The sequence below is a fragment of the Panthera uncia genome (assembly GCF_023721935.1).
Source record: "Panthera uncia isolate 11264 chromosome C1 unlocalized genomic scaffold, Puncia_PCG_1.0 HiC_scaffold_4, whole genome shotgun sequence".
NCBI classification, from domain to species: domain Eukaryota; kingdom Metazoa; phylum Chordata; class Mammalia; order Carnivora; family Felidae; genus Panthera; species Panthera uncia.
The window spans coordinates 48,146,170-48,163,436 of NW_026057585.1; the positions used below are offsets into that span (position 1 = coordinate 48,146,170).

Here is a 17,267-nt window from a genome sequence, read left to right on the forward strand (position 1 = left end):
TAAGAAGTTTAAATAAAAAAAACCTTTTTCAATGTGTTTTTCTTATTATTCAGAAACTCAATAGATAGATAGGCTTTGTGGAATTTTAGTTTCCATAATACAGACTCAGTTTAATTCTGAGGAAAAATTACACCTTCATAAACATTTCCCTATATAAAAATAGTAGTGTTTTTGTTTAAATAGGCCAGAGTCATAACTATGCTACCAAGAATTTCTTAGTATTACAGTTCTTAGAATTACAGTTCTTGAAAAAGAAACTGTAAAAACAAACAAACAAACATTATAACAAAGCTTAACTAAAGGGGAAGTATATACAGCTTAAAGTTATATGCAGGTAAAATCAAAGAAAATATAAGTTTGTAAAAAAAAATTGAGGATTGTTTATCATTATGGAATGACTTTCTTCATTATGTTTGATTTTGAACTTTTTAAAATATAATTATAGTCCCTCTAGCTTTCATTTAAATAGCATGAGATATATATATATATATATATATATACTTTGATATATATATATACACACATACATATATACTTTGATATATATATATATACTTTTATATTTAATCATCTGTGTCTTTAAAGAGATGTTTTTTATAGGCAACACATGTTGTCTTTCCTTTTTATCCAATCTGACAAGCTCTACCTTTTTTTTTTTTTTTAATTTGAGAGAGAGAGAGAGAGAGAGAGAGAGAGAGAGAGAACATGAGCAGGGGAGGGGCAGAGGTAGAGAGAAAGATAATCTTAAGCAGGCCTCCAAGCTCAGCACAGAATTCAATGGTGGGCTCAATCCCATGACCCTGAGATCATGACCTAAGCCAAAATCATGACTTGGAAGCTCAACTGACTGAGCCAACTAGGTGCTCCAACAAGCTCTGCCTTTTAATTGAAACATTTACACCATTTATAATTAATGTAATTATTGATATCATAAGGCTTAATGCTGCCATTTTATTATTTTTTGTTTGTTCCTTGGTTTTTCATTCCTCTGGCTTTTTTTTTTCTTGCCTTCATATGGGTTATTTGGATATTTTTAGCTCAATTTTTATTTATAATTTATTTTTATTTATTTATGATTTTGAGTATATAATTTTGTATAATTTTCTTAGTGGTTGCTCTGGATAACATAACATAACTATGTAACTATCACAATTTACTGGATTTTCAATGTCATTACCACTTCGTGTGAAATAGAGATCCTTATTTACATTTAGGTCCCTTTACTCTCCCTACTTCATATATGTACTTATATTAATTAGTTCTTCTACATACGTTGTGCACTTTATCAAGTTCTGCTATAATTTTTACTTCAACAATAAAATATGACAGAAAAGAATGTCCTTTTAAGTTTAGTTCTATTTTTACTCAATTTTGTTGTTCTTCTTTCACATCATTAGAATTTGTGTTCCTTTATAGGTAAAGGGCTAAGTCTTTGTTATTTCTCTCTGGTTCTAAGATTTTCTTCTTTATCTTTAGTTTTCGTAAGTTTAATTATGACATATCTTATTGGGGATTTTTAGGTTTTATCATTTTTAGAGTTCATCTAGCCTCTTGAATCTCTAAACTTATGTCTTTTACCAATTTGGGAAGTATAACCAATACTATTACAAATTCTTTTTTTTTTTAGATGCTCTTTCTCTTCTCTTTCTAAGACCCTATTATTTTTACAGAAATTCTAGAAGTTTTGCCCATTTTTGTTAAGTCTATTATTCTCTTTGTTGTTCAGATTGAGTAAATTTGAATAATTTGTCTTCCAGCTCACTTACCTTATTCTTTGCCATTTTCACTCTACTATTGAGTCTATTCAGCAAGATTTTTATTTTGGTCATTAAACTTTTCAGTGATATGATTTCTATTTTTAATAACTTATTTCTTTGTTGAGATTTTCTATTTTTTTTCACTTGTGTCAAGAGATTATGTAATTGTTTGTTGAAGCATTTTTGTAATGCCTGCTTCAATTCCTTGTCATATAATTTCAACATCTGATTCATCTTAGTACTGGTGTCAGATAATTGTAGTTTTCCTGGTTCTTGATATACTAGTATAATACCATTTTTACCTTACAAATATATAATAAATCCATTGGTATAATACAGTTTTCTTTTTTTTTTAATGTTTATTTATTTTTGAGAGACAGAGTGTGAGTGGAGGAGGTGCAGAGAGAGAGGAAAACAGCAGATCCAAAACTGGCTCCACACTGACAGCAGACAGCCTGATGCAGGGTTCTAACTCACGAACCATTAGATCATGGCCTGAGCTGGAGTTGGATGCTCAATTGACTGAGCCACCCAGGCACCCCAGAGTAATACAATTTTCAATCCTATCTTGGACATTTCTGGTTGTTATGGTTGGAGACTCTTGAACCTGTAAGAATCTTCTACTTTTACCAGGCACTTATCCTATTTAGATTTAGCATATAGATTCTGGACTACTTTTGTGGGTTTTAATTACAATGACAGTTTTCTAATCCCTTGTAATGCTAATGCTATTCTGGTCTGCTTTATTCTTCTGGCACTGTGGGCTATTGCTCACACACTACTGGTGACATCTGCCACAATGAAAGTGCCTTGCTGGGAACCCTAATGTTGCAGAGTACCTTTCTGGGAAGGCACAGAAACCACAGGGTCTGGGTCTACTTATGCCACTGGGTGGAAGGCAGGAAAACACAGGCTTTCACAGCCACTCTCCCCTGCTACCTGCTACCTGCTACCTGCTACTGAAGGTGGATTAAAGTGCCTGTCAGCTGGGATTTTAGAATGTTGGTTAGGGCTCTCTACAAGATATCTACTGGGCTTCTCTCCCATTCCTTTGGATTGGAAGAACAGGCTTTTCTTGCTTATTACTATGTGTTTGTTGTTGTTGTTGTTGTTGTTCATGTCTTTTGACAGTGCCAGTTTGCAGTTATCTATGGTGTCCAGTCCAGGGATATATGGAAGATAAAAAAAAACAAAACAAAACTCAAAAAACACACAATGTTGTCTTTCCTCAATTACTGAAGTCCCAGCCAGTTTTTCTTCTTCTTTTAAGCTTTCAGAGTCCTTTCACTGAATAATTTTCAGGGAAAATTAGAAGGGAAAATCAGGGAAAACTGAGTTCTTGGCATCTGTTTTAAAATGAAAAATTTGTCCTTCCATTCTTGCTCCCTCCCTTCCTTTCCTCCTTCCTCTTTTCCTTTGTTTCTCTCTTTCTTTCTCCCTTTCTTTGTCTTTGTTTCTAATTCTTTCTCTCCTCTTCCCCTCTCTTTCAAGGGGACTCTTATGGTACACTTTTATTTTAAAAGTTAAGTAATTAATTTCTTCACTTTTCTGAAATATTTGTTAAATATCTCCTAAGTTCGAGACACTACATTATGTGTGGCTGATATAATGGTAAATAAGACAGATATCTTGCTCTTCAAAGAGTTGATAGTGTGATTTAAAAAAGCTTATCAAGGGGCACCTGGGTGGCTCAGTTGGTTAAGCATCTGACTTTGGCTCAGGTAGTGATCTCCTGGTCTGTGAGTTCAAGCCCCATGTTGGGCTCTGTACTGACAGCTCAGAGCCTGGAGCCTGCTTTGGATTCTGTGTCTCGCTCTTTCTCTGTCCCTCTCCTACTCACACTCTGCCTCTCTCTCTCCCAAAAATAAATAAACATTAAAAAAATTTAAATAAAAATGTTTGTCTAGATGTTTCTGGAGGCAGATCTCATTTAAGTGACTGTATAGCATACTGTAAGAGATTTTAATATGTAGTCACATGTGTTTATTACCTGGAGAAGTATACTCAACTAAGTCTGATGACTTTTTCCTTTGAATCACTCTGATTTCTTTCTTAAAACAATTTGTAATTCTTAGGTTGTTTTCTCATTTTTATTTATTTATATATTTGTCATTATTTCCCTTCATCTTTTGGGGGGGCATATTTCCCTTGTATTCATGGGTTTTCTCTATTTGTTCTTCAAATATCTGATATTTTGGGGTGCCTGGATGGCTCAATTGGTTGAGTGTCTGACTCTTGATTTCAACTCAGGTCATGATACCAGGGTCATGGAATTGAGGCCCAATGTCAGGCTCTACGATTAGCGTGGAGCCTGCTTGAGATTCTCTCTCTGCCCCTTTCCCCCCCTGCTAGCTCTCTCTCTCTCTCTTACTCTCTCTCTCTCAAAAATAAATAAATAACAAATAAAAATTTTAAAATCATCTAACATTTTACAATGTCAAATTTTCTTTTATGGACTCCCATGAAGATTATATCGAGTTTCTTGTAATACCTTTCCTCATCAGAGTTCATTTTTATTTCTGCTTTTTACTTGTCGAAAAAAAAATTCTGCCTTTTCCTTATTTTTTACTTTGCAATGGGGCACCTGGGTGGCTCAGTTGGTTAAGTGTACTACTTCAGCTCAGGTCATGATCTTGAGGTTTGTGGGTTTGAGCCCTGCTTTGGGCTTTGTGCTGACAGCTCAAAGCCTGGAGCCTGTTTCAGATTTTGTGTCTCCTTCTCTCTCTGCCCCTCCCCCACTTGTGCCCTGTCTCTCTCTGTCTCTCAAAAATAAATAAATGTTCAAAAAATCTCTTTATACCTTACAGGTATTTAATAGAATATTTATATTCTTGTGATTATTAAAAAATTCATACTACTTTATTTTTTTTCATTTCTACATTCAATATTTTCAAAGGTATACTCTTCCTTTCCAAGGTAATTTTTGTTGTTCTCTGATTCTATATCATTTAAAAATATATATATTCTGTCCCCCATCACTGAATATGTTCAGGAATTAAAAGAACACCCAAGTGGTTGAAATACAGAGAGTAAAGGAATAGTGTGAGATAAAGTTGAAGGGGTGGGTACAAGTTAGACTCTGGGAGGTCTTATAAACTATAGTAAGGCTTTTATCTTTCTTGAATGAGCAATGGAAATCCATAGGATCATTTCAAAATGAAAGATTTTCAGAAGTGTATATAAGAGAACCACTTTTTGGAGTATCTGGTAGAATCTTAAAATCTTTGCAAAGGAAATGATTTGTGAGCAGATTCAAAACGTATTCAGAAGGAAAAATTAAGAAGCCTTGAAATTATGGTGGCTATAGGAGGAAAGTGAGAAAAATGTATGAAAAAAATCACTTCTAGCTTTATGTCTTTTGAAACTGGACAGTTCAGAAGATACAACATGCAGACAAAAAAAAAAAAACAGTGGAAGAAGCTCAGGTTTTGAGGGAAAGAGCACTGATTTTGAGACTTTGAGGTACTTTTTAAAATTATGTTTATTTTTGAGAGAGAGAAACCGAGTATAACCAGGTAGGGGCAGAGAGAGAGAGAGAGAGATGAAACACAGAATCCAAAGCAGATTCCAGGCTCCAAGCTGTCAGCATAGAGCCTGACATGGGGTTCAAACTCATGAACTGTGAGATAATGACCCAAGCAGAAGTCAGACACCCAACCAACTGAGCCATCCACTTTGAGGTACTTTTAAGAAAACCAGGGAATGTGTCAAGTAGATATTCCGATATATGGAGAGAGGCCTGGGTTGGAGGTACCAATCTGTGAGGAATCTGATTATAGTAATAATTGATGCTGTGAGTGTAATTAGGTTGTTCATGGAAAGAGTATTTTTGGAAGAAGAATTCAAACAGTCTTCAGAAATTTTAATATGTAATGGATGGAAATAGCAAGTTGAGCATGCAAAAAAGTAATCAGAGAGATGGACAAAAATCAGAAAACTATTGTATTATGGTAGTCAAAAAAATTTATTTCAAAAGAGAATCAAAAGCATTGATTTGTGCTAAGAAGTTAAATAAAAAGGACATTATAAAATTTTTTCACTGAATTTAGCAAGTGGTAGGCAGAATTCTAAGGTGGCCCCATGGTCATCATAACCCCAAGTTCAGAACACCAAGTTCAAGCCCTATATAATTCCCTCCCCTTGGATACGGGTAGGATCTGTGATTTGTTTATAGCCAATATGTGGGGGATAAGCTTAGGAATGCCCTGGGCTTACACTAATGGGTTAACAAGGCATAAAGAAATACAAAGCCATAAAATGCTTACACTCAAGTTTGGGTAAACCAGATTGGCACCTCATGAATAGGGAGATGCAAAGGTACCAGGAATAGGGAGGTGCAAAGGCACCCCAAAATAGAGAGGAGGTCCAGGGCCTCCAGAATAGAAAGGGAGGGGCAAAGGCCCAAAATAGGAACGGGCACAAAGGTGCCCAATACATAGGTATATGAAATAAACAAGATTAGATATTCATGGTGGAAGCACCCCTAATTTAGTACTATAGCATAAAGGCTGCTTTCACAGGAGAATAGGGCCAAGTTCGGTAAATTGGTGAATTGGACTATGGACCGCTCTGCTGCAGGCAAAGCAGCCCAGAACGGAGATGGTTAACAAAAGAAAAGGTGTCTTGTCAACCCTGAGGTTATTTCCTCTACCTGTCTCATCCCCTAGACTAGCTAAGATAAACAGAGGTACTGCTTCATGCCCCCTGTAAACAACCTTCCTTCCAACTGCCCAGATCCCAGATTTTGTTTTGTATTAACCCAGACCCCTAATCCCAAGTATCTTCAAAACCCTTTTTTGCTCACGTCCACAAGTTAATGTTCACAGATTCATTGTCTCTTTGTGCACGTCCATCGCCATGTTTGTAAGCTTTCTGATCTTAATAAAAATGGGCAAGGACCCTTGTTTGGGGCTCTTGTCTTTTACCAGACATTAGCCATCTCTTGCTTTAATCCTGCATCTACTCTTTTGCTGGCCAAAAGAGAACTTTAGACTTAGAGTCTATGACACCAACAGAATATGGAAAAGGTGACGGTGTAGTTAAGGTCCCAAATCAGTTCACTGTGAATTAAACAAAAGTGAGATTATCTTGGGTGAGCTTGGCTTAATCGGCTGGAAGCCCTTAAAAGATGGATAGGGCCTTCCCTGAGGACAGAGTCTCCTTGTTGTCTCAATGAAGTGAGCAGCCATACTGAGAACATATATGTAGCAAGGAACTGTAGGAGGTATCTAACACCTAAAGATGGCTTCCTGCTAGATGCCAGCAAAAAGCAGGGCTTTGGCCATACAACCACAAGGAAACAAATTCTTCCAACAATATGAGTAAGCTCAGAAATGGCTGTTTCCTCAACTGAGCTCCTGGTAAGATCCTGAAGCAGAGAACCTGGCTAAGCCCACCCTGGACTCCCAACCCACAGACACTGCAAGATAATAAATGATGTTTTAGCCACAAAGTTTGTATAATCTGTTGCATGGCAATTAAAAACAAATAACAGCAACACAAAGCAATTATTGGTTGTCTGAATGAAAGCTATTTTAGTTGAGTGACTGGGTAGGACCCAGATTGCATGGGTTTGGACGACTGAGTGGGGAATAAGTAAATGGGGTGAGTATAGATGACTCTTTACAGAGGCTTACCTAGGAATAAAACAGAATGTAGTGCTGTAGCTGAATGGGGCTGTGGTTTGGCAGACAAATTTATATCTTTGTTTTTTTTAATAGGATGTAAGTTGAGCATATTTCAAAGCCTGTCTTTTACAGGGAGAAATTTATTTTTAATGAAAGTTTGCTTGACTATGCTAGATGTAAAATATCAAGATATAATTCACATGAAATAATTGGTTAAGAGCTATGTCTGGTGACCTAATGTTGGTCTTCACTTGGAAATACTGCAGAAAAGTATAAAATATTATAAAAGAGAGCAGTATGAATTATGCTACTTAGCAAAACCTTCTGTATGCAATATCTCCAAATAAAAGAGGCTTCTCCTTGCATTTAAGGAGTCAATTTCTACTGTTCCTTCCAATTCAAAGGGGAAGCCACATTTAGCTTTCTATGATGGCTTTCTTAGGTGGCAGCTTTCCATGGGAATTGACCCAGCAAGTCTTGGTCAAGATCCCATATGGAATTTGTAGAATAATAAAGAATGATGCTGCTGTGTGAGAAAATTACTACCTAACATGAATTACTATTTAACACTGCTGCAAGAATTTCAGATTTATGTCATTTGTTCACAAACTGTTGCTTGCTGTGCATTATTGTTTCTAAAGATAGTGGTGGTAATTTCTATTAATTTCCATTTCTGTGATCAGAAACATGCTTTATTATCTTCACACAGATGCTAAGTTTGAAATAAGAATAATAATAACAAGTGAAGCAAAAGAGAGAAGAAAGAAAAGAAAACTATGTCCCAGGTTCTATACCAAGTACTTAATACAGGCATACCTCAATTTATTGCATGGCACTTGATTGTTTCACAGATAATTGTGTTTTTACAAACTAAAGGTTTGTGGCAACCCAGTGTCGAGCAAGTCTATCTGTATCATTTTTCAAACTGCATTTGTTCACTTCACATCTCTGTCACATTTCAGTTTTCTCACAATATGTCAAACTTTTTCACTACTATTATATTTGTTATGGTGATATCATGTGATCTTTGATGTTGCTATTACAAATGTTTTGGGGAGCCACAAACTATGCTCATGTAAGATGGCAAGTTTAATCAATAAATGTATGTGTTCTGTTTCACCACCTGCCATCTTTCTCCCTCTCCTAAAGCCTCTGTATCTTCTGAGACACAACAATATTGAAATAGGTCAATTAATAACCCTCTTAAGTGTTCAAGTGAAAGGAATAATCACATGTCTCTAATTTTAAATCAAAAGCTAGAGATGATTAAGCTCAGTGAGGACAGTAAGCCAAAAGCCGAGACTCTTGTGCTAGTTAGCCAGGTTGTAAATGCAAAGGAAAAGTTCTTGAAGGAAATTAAATATGCTATTTCGGTGAACACATGAATGATAAGAAAGCAAAATACCCTTATTGCTAATCTGGATAAAGTTTGCATGGTGTGGATAGATCAAACTAGCCCCAATAGTCCGCTAAACCAAAGCCTAATCCCGAGCAGGGTCCTAACTCTCTTCAATTCTATGAAGGCTGAGAGAGGTGAGGAAGCTGCAGAAGAAAAGTCTGAAGCTAGTAGAGATTAGTTCATGAAATTTAAGGAAAGAAACCAACTCTAATAACACAAAAATGAAAGGTGTAGTAATAAGTGCAGATGTAGAAGCTGCAGCAAGTTATCCAGAAAAATCTAGCTACGATAATGAATGAAGATGGCTACACTAAACAACAGATTTTTAATGTGGATAAAACAGCCTTCTATTGTTTGGAGATGTCATCTAGGACTTTCCTAGTTAGAAAGGAAAAATCAGTGCCTGGACAGGCTGACTCTCCTCTTAGGGGACTAGAGCCGCTGGTGACTTTATGTTGAAATCAGTGCTCAATGACCATTCCAAAACTCCTAGGGCCTTTAAGAATTATGCTAAATCATTGGTGCCTGGGTGGCTCAGTGGGTTAAGTGTCCAACTTTGGCTCAGGTCATGATCTCAAACCATGATCTCAAACCATGATCTGGTTTGTGAGTTCCAGCCCTGCATAGGGCTCTGTGCTTATGGGCTCTGTGCTGACAATTTGGAGCCTGGAGCCTGCTTCAGAATCTGTGTCTCCCTCTCTCTCTACCCCTCCCCCACTCATGCCCTGTCTCTCATTCTCAAAGATAAAATAAATAAACACTAATTTTTTTTTAAATTAAAAAAAAAGAATTATGCTAAAGCTACTCTGCCTATGCTCTATAAATGGAACAAAGTCTGGATGACAGCACATCTGTTTGTAGCACGGTTTACCAGATATTTTCAGTCCACTGTTGAGACCCACTGATTAGAAAAAAAAGATTCCTTTCAAAATATTACTGCTTACTGACAATATATCTGGTCACTGAAGAGCTCTCATGAACATGTACAACAAGATTCATGTTGTCTTCCTGCCTATTAACCTAACCTCCATGCTGCAGTCCATGGACCAAGGAATCATTTAGACTTTCAAATTTTATTATTTAGGAAATACATTTTGTAAGATTATAGCTGCCATATACGGTGATTTCTCTGATGACTCTGGGCAAAGTCAGCTGAAAACTCTGGAAAGAATTCACCATTCTACATTTGTGATTAAGGACATTTGTAATTCATGGGAAGAGGTCAAAATGTCAATATTAACAGAAGTTTGGAAGAAGTTGATTCCAACCTCCTGGATGACTTTGCGGGACTCAAGACTTCAGTGAAGGAAGCGGTTGCAGATGTGGGGGAACTAGCAAGAGAACTAGAATTAGAAGTGGAGCTTGAAGATGTGACTGAATTGCTGCAATCTCATGATCAAACCTTAACAGATAAGTTGTTTCTTATGGATGAGCAAAGAGAGTGGTTTTGTGAGGTGGAAACTACTCCTGGTGAAGATGCTGTGAAGATTGTTAAAATGACAACAAACGATTGAGAATATTGCATAAAGTTAGTTGATAAAGCAGTGGCAGGGTTTGAGAGATTTGACTCCAATTTTGAAAGAAGTTCTACCATAGGTGAAATGGTATCAAACAGCATTACATATTGCAGAGAAATCGTTCGTGAAAAGTAAATCAGTATAGCAAAATGTTTTGTTGTCTCATTTTAAGGAATCACCACAGCAATCCCAACCTTCAGCAACCACCGCCTTCATCAGGCAGCAGGCATCAACACTGAGGCAAGGTTCACCACCAGCAAGAAGATTACAACTCACTGAAAGCTCAGATACAGTTTGCGCTTTTTAGCAATAAAGTATTTTTTTTATTTAGATTGTACATCACTTTGTTAACCATAATGTTATTGCAGACTTGACAGACCACAGTATAGTATAAACATAACTTTTAATATGCACTGGGAAACCAAAAAAATTCATTTGACTCATTTTATGGTGATATTCACTTTATGATATTCCCATTGTCTGGAACTGAACCCACAATATCTCCAAGGTATGCCTGTATAAATACCTTCCTTTAATTCTCAAAACAACACTATAAGGTAGACTCTATCACTATCCTCATTTTTCAGATTAGTAAATGGCATCTTAGATTAAAAAAATAATACCCAGATTCCTGCAGCTGGTCATACTAAGTGTCACATTAGAGAATAAACTCTTCTGTGAGACTCTGAAGTTAATGTATTAATTAATTAATATGATATACTGCTTCCATTCTGAAAAAGAGGATTTCTTAGGGAATTAACACTGTTTCGTAACAAAGCAAGAAGAATTGTTCATTATACTAACAAGGGATAACTAAGACCTCTCTAGAAAAGAATAACATTTTATAAGTTTCTTATTTCTCATTATGTCTTCCCATGTTCAATAACTTAGTCAACCCAACTGAGTTCCTGAGATGATATTTGAAAAATGCCCTGACTGCCACAATCCAATTGATGAGGACTTGCTTGTGAATACAAGCATCAGTTATGTTATATACCTTCCATAAGACAAGAATAAAACTTAACTCTAAAATATGCCTACCTTCATTAGTCTTTTGTATCCATGATGATTTAGTATCGTCTGCAGGCAGTCATTTGACTTAGCCTAGTGGTTTTCAAATTTAAGTTGGCATCAGAATGCTCTGCAGGGTTTCTTCTAAACACACAGATTACTGCACCCAACTCTCAGAGGTTTTGATTCAGTAGTTGTGGATCACAGCTCTTAAAATTTGCACTTCTAACAACTTCCCAGATGCTGCTACTGTGTTTGCTCTGGAGAGCATACTTTGAGAACCAATGGCCCAGATCTGGCTTTAGAAACCCTTTCCTGTAAAGAATCAGGTAAATACTTTTGGCTTTGTGAGCCATCTAATCTCTGTCATAATTACTCAACTTTTCCTGTGTAGTGTGGAAGCAGCCATACACAATACCTAAAGAAACAGAGATGGCTATGTTTCAAAAAAATTTTTTTTTTTACAGAAACAAGTGTCAGGCTGGATTTGGTCAATGGACTCAATGGTCAACCTCTGGCCTAGACTAACTCAGAGTTTTGAAAAAACACTTTATATATGTTAAATAGCAATTCTGAGAGAATCATTGGTAGATTCATTCACAAAACTTTCTCATAAGTTTTAAAATAAAACTTATAGAGAACTAAGCTATTTGTGTTAAACCAGCATAGAGGAGAAACCCCAGAGCTTCCCTATGAACCCAATAAAAGAGCAGTACTTTTATGTAAGAGTCTGCTTCTTATAGTTTTAATTTTATCATGCCCAGAATTCAATTTTCATTTTCAAATTTTAGTTTTAATTGGATATTGTTATAGTGTTAAAAGCCATAAATCTATGAAATAAAAGAAAACTAACACTAAAAAAACTAACACTATCCTGAATGACATAGATGATAACCCAATCAGATTGTCTATTAACTTTATAATAAAACAAAATAGAATGAAAACACTCTACCTGCCATGAGTGTGCCCAGTTTTAATTATTCGGTCTTTACTCAGAACTGCATACTCGAAACTAATTTAAAATGCCAATATTATCTAAAAAGTCAATTAAACTACATATGCCAGTGAACCAACCACATTAGCTCTATCCTTATAAAATGTAAGTTTCTGTAAAAGGAAAAAAAAATCGCATACATTTTGGTCATAATAGAATGTGTTTTAGTTCCCTGAAAGTAATTATATGCAAATAGCAAGAGGAAAGTTAGTATTATTGGTCATCTTATAAACTTAAAATGCAAATATTATGTCAAACGTCTCCAACAATGCTACAGGCTAGAAATATTAAAATAAAGTCTCCATAGACAATTCCATATTCTAATATTTACTAATCTGCAGATGGAGTAAAATGATTTTATGGTAAGATACATGACTTCCATCTTTCAAAATATTTTCGTAAATTTGATTGTTTCCTTTTGATCAATGTTTTTGATCAAATGTTTCCTTTTGAGCAATGGTTTTGTTTACCATTAGATATTTATTCTTTAGTCTAATGCAATGGTTTTCAAGGGGTTCTCAGTTTTAAAAAATGTTGAAAGAGTGTTGTGGTCAAATGAAACCGGAAACTATTGATTTGAAACACATTTCAAAAGTTTCTTTTACATCAGGACTCCTCAGAAACATTAATATTCATAGTATGAATATCTAAGAAAGACGTGGTAGACTATGCAGCCTTTTCCAATCTCATTTGAACATGGAATCCAATTATCAGTAGAATATCTTGATGTACAAGAGAAACAGTCAACAGAACAATATTCCTAGTGTCTGAATCAAGGCATCATATTGTCATACGGTTTTAAAAATAAATTCAATTTGATTCAATAAATATTTATTAAGTACTTCTATTATTTGACTAATCACTTAAAAGTTAATCCTTTATTGTAAATACTACTCACCAAACTCTATCTAGAACATAACCCTATTAAACATACTTACACTCTTCTTCAGGCCTCTTCCTGAGTGCTGCACGAACTTCTTTACAAGGACTTCTCTGATATTGTGGGGGATTCCTTCCCCTTATTAGGTTCTCCATCCTATAAAAGAGAATCAAAACTAAATTTAATACCAAAATCTTTATAAATTTTGACTCTCCAAATGGTCTAAATCAAGAGTCAATAATTCAAGTATCTACTAAGGCTTGGTAGACAACATTATTAAGTGTCTGTCAAGGAATGAGACAGTAGGGAGTGGCAGGGACTGTGGCAAGTGGAGAGTGCTTGGCTTTTCTAAGGAGTTCTAAATTTTAAAAAAAATTAAAAAACACCATGTAGACAAAATTCATATACCCACTCTCCAATTACAGGTTGCTATGAACTGAATGCCCCCCATCCCCAAATTTGTGCATTGAAATCCCCTATGTAACTTCTCAGCTACTAGCAATATATGATGCTGACAACTGGAGAATAACAATAAATGAATTAAATGCAAGCTGGATTAGCATATTTTATAGCACATACTTTGTGTTCAGTATTTTTTGGTTTCAGTAAACATAGTTTTGTGCCACCAGTACCTAGTCTACTCATTTTGATAACACTAAAAAACTACTGAGAGTTCAGAATTTGAAAATTCAGAACAAAACCATCTACTATCACTTTGAAAATATAAACATAGCTTCTTAACATCTACAAGATTATTCTAATGGGATATCACTGGTTTTGATAACAGCTGGCCAAAAGCATATATACCATTGAAAACAGCATGGCTATTATGGGCGATAGTGGTGTAGGGTCTCCTAGGGTTAGTGGTGCAGAAGATTATGTTTCTGGTGTCTAGGGGGCAAAATTAGGAGAGGACAATCCCATAAAAGCATTATTTAAAATTATGTAAAATGTGAGATAAATAATCTTTTGTAGTGGGGTAGTAACATAACACTAATTCTATGGGAAATGGTCATTAGTTCTTAAAAACACTTTTCAATATACTTCCTGAAGTTAATCCATTTGTTTGTAGGGGCTTCTGTGTGTGTGTATATGTGTGTCCATGTATGTTCAAATGTACATGCCTGTGTATATAAAGTACAAGAAAATGTTTCTTAGTATGTGATGGTAAGTTGGGCCTTAGTTTCACTTGAAGTTGATTTCAACTGAGAAAAAGAATTACTTCTCTTGAGGTTATAGCAATACAGTGACAGGGAACAAAGCAAAAACCTGAAGGGTTTAAGACGTAATTTATTCTAGCACTGTTTATGAGAGGAAAATTAGCTTTCAGGCCTGTCCCTACAGTTTAACCATAAGGATTAGCTGTATAAACTAAATTATATAAAATTTTCTAGTTTCTGACTCTTGAATTAATTCAATGCACAATTTTTATTACATGTTTCAGCAAATATACAAATTACAATTAGATCTAATAATAACTTTAAGTGAACTAATATTATTCACTAGTATTTACAAGCTCAAGACAGTAAAATATAATAAACATAACCTGTACATACAAATGTCTGCATAAAATTGTGATGTGATTTTAGAAACCAATTTTACTCAACTTATTCTGATCAGAATCTATGTAAACCACTCTCTTGGATGGGTTATTATTTTTCCTTTTGTATCTCTGACTACTGAATATGTGAAATTGATTCCATATAATTATGGTGGGTTTTTTTAAATTTTTTAATTTTTTTTATTTTTATAGAACAAGTCAGGAAGCACTACTAGGGCTCCAGGAGAGTTTTACTCATATGGTTGCTATTGGACCCAAGAATCTCCAGGTCAATCTCCCCAGGAATCATGGTGACCAAAGCTTGTATTCTGAGAACATTCACAAGCAGATCTGCAGATTATGCAATATTAGCAATGGCTTAAATGTGTGAGCCTAGGTTCTGGGAATCAGACTGCCTAAGTTCAAACTTCCATTTTGTCTATGAAAGGATGATTTTAGAGAAGGATAACCTATTTTGCGCCTTATTTTTTCATCAGTAAATGAGGAACACAAGCCATTTCATAGGACTGTTGTGAGGATTAAATACATGTAAAATAGTTTACATTGTGTCCATCACACTTTGAGGGCTCAACAAATATAGCCATTATTTATCCTAACTATCCCAAGTAAAAATTAAATCATATACTAAAATTTTAAATCTCTAGTATGTTAAGAAAAGTATGAAAACTGGCCTTTATTTAACAAAGAAAAAGAGCAGATGGCAATGTTGAGGAAAAAAGAAATTCTGGCTAAATAAATGTTTTGATTATTAGCAAAGCACAAAACATCCATGCATATGAATTGCCAATTTTCAGAAATAAAGAACTTAATAAAATATACTTCATTTTATTTAGTAAGATTTAAGATTTACTATATGATAATCTTTCAAGGATACTAAGATGGATAAAAGTGAGTTGCTATTCCCATAAATTAACTAAAGTGCTACATAATGTATTCTTAGAGAATTTATAAGATATTTCAGAATTGTACAGTGCCCTTTGACCTTAGCAACAAGTGAATTTATCTTATAATGTATTACCATTTATCATTTATTCCATTTTGTCTTTACAACAACCTCCTGAAAGGTTATTTTATAATGAGGAAACTAAGGCTTAGAAATGTTCAGTAACCTGTTCATGGCCACACGTTAAGTAAAGGTTCAACTGAGATTTAATCAAGATTCTCTGACTTTTTATCTTTTTCTACTTGTTTCCTAATCCATTATTTCCATGAGTCTATGATTATTCATTATAATTCCACTAGGAAACTGATACTTGAGATTCTACTGTGTAATGAATAATTAGTGGCAACGTTCTTCTTAAACACAGCAATATTTACATTAATCTATGCCTGTATATAAATAGTATACATATTAGATATTTATATAAATATAACACTACACAAGTATATGTATACATATATATTTGTATATAAGTTTATTTGCTAATTACATGTTCATTTTTGATCATTTAGCTATTTTCACTGAAATGTTCCTTTCTATCAGTGACTATTTATTGAATTACTTAATTTTTTTAATGCTTATTACTGATTTTTGAGAGAGACAGACAGACAGACAGACAGAGTGTGAGCAGGAGAGGGGCAGAGAGAGAGAGGGAGACACAGATCTGAAGCAGGCTCCAGGCTCTGAGCTGTCAGCACAGAGCCCGACGAGGGGCTCAAACTCATCATATTTTAAGTTTTTGATAACCACCAAAAAGATAACTGGAGCCAAGAAATTCATTATAAATGATATATACAACACACTAATAGATGAAAAAAATTGTAAAAAGCATTGAAAGTTCATTTTTTCTCTGGAATGCCAAATGTTATGCCCAGTAGAGAACACAATTTGAATTAAGTTAAAATTTTACAGAGCAATATTCATGTCCAAACTATTACATAACTGTGAGACTTCCATCTTCCTGAGATTACACTCTTGGTTACATGAACTCTTCCACTGGTGTCATCTATGATCTACAGTTTGCATTAAATGGTCAGACAAAAAGACCAAAAATGAAGCTTTGGAGCACAGCCAGGACACAGCAAAGGAGCTTTTCTTGCTACTTTAAAACTTGGCAAGCCGCCAGTGGGAGTGTGTTAACAGTGCCAGCAAGGAGAGATTAAGTGTGATGACCACAGGCAAGACAGATGCTCTAACAACTCATTGAAGAGCTCTGAAAAGTGCAGCCTACATGTCAACTGCTGGGAAGAAATTGAGACAGCCACATTAATATTAAAGAGTGTGAAAAAGCAATCAGAGATTATGAGCAAAGGTGTCTACAGCTCTCTTGGTGTGTACCCCAAATTTAGGTCACAAAATCACCTGAGGAGCTTTAAACAAGTACACATTCCCCCATTCCCACTACTAAAGATTTTCATTCAGTAGGCAGGGATCAGGTCCAAGTAGATGTATTTTTTAACATGAATCAAATACTTCTAAAGTAGCCTTACACTGATCCCAAAACTGGCTTTTGGGAAACCCTATAAATAAAAAATATATACTTGGGAGATACAGGGGAGGGAAGTTCAGTGAAGTCATTCC

At 35.1% G+C, this 17,267-nt stretch overlaps 1 protein-coding gene across 2 annotated transcripts in view; it reads right to left on the reverse strand.

The window, feature by feature from the left end:
- The window catches only part of LRRC7 (leucine rich repeat containing 7), a 454,713-nt gene extending 441,373 nt beyond the window's left edge, over window positions 1-13,340 (reverse strand). For both annotated transcript variants that reach the window (XM_049617014.1, XM_049617013.1), the window contains exon 1: window positions 13,244-13,340. In XM_049617014.1, coding sequence (XP_049472971.1) covers window positions 13,244-13,340 — 97 coding nt within the window. The remainder of the gene's footprint in view (window positions 1-13,243) is intronic.
- Between the last annotated feature and the right edge of the window lie 3,927 nt (window positions 13,341-17,267).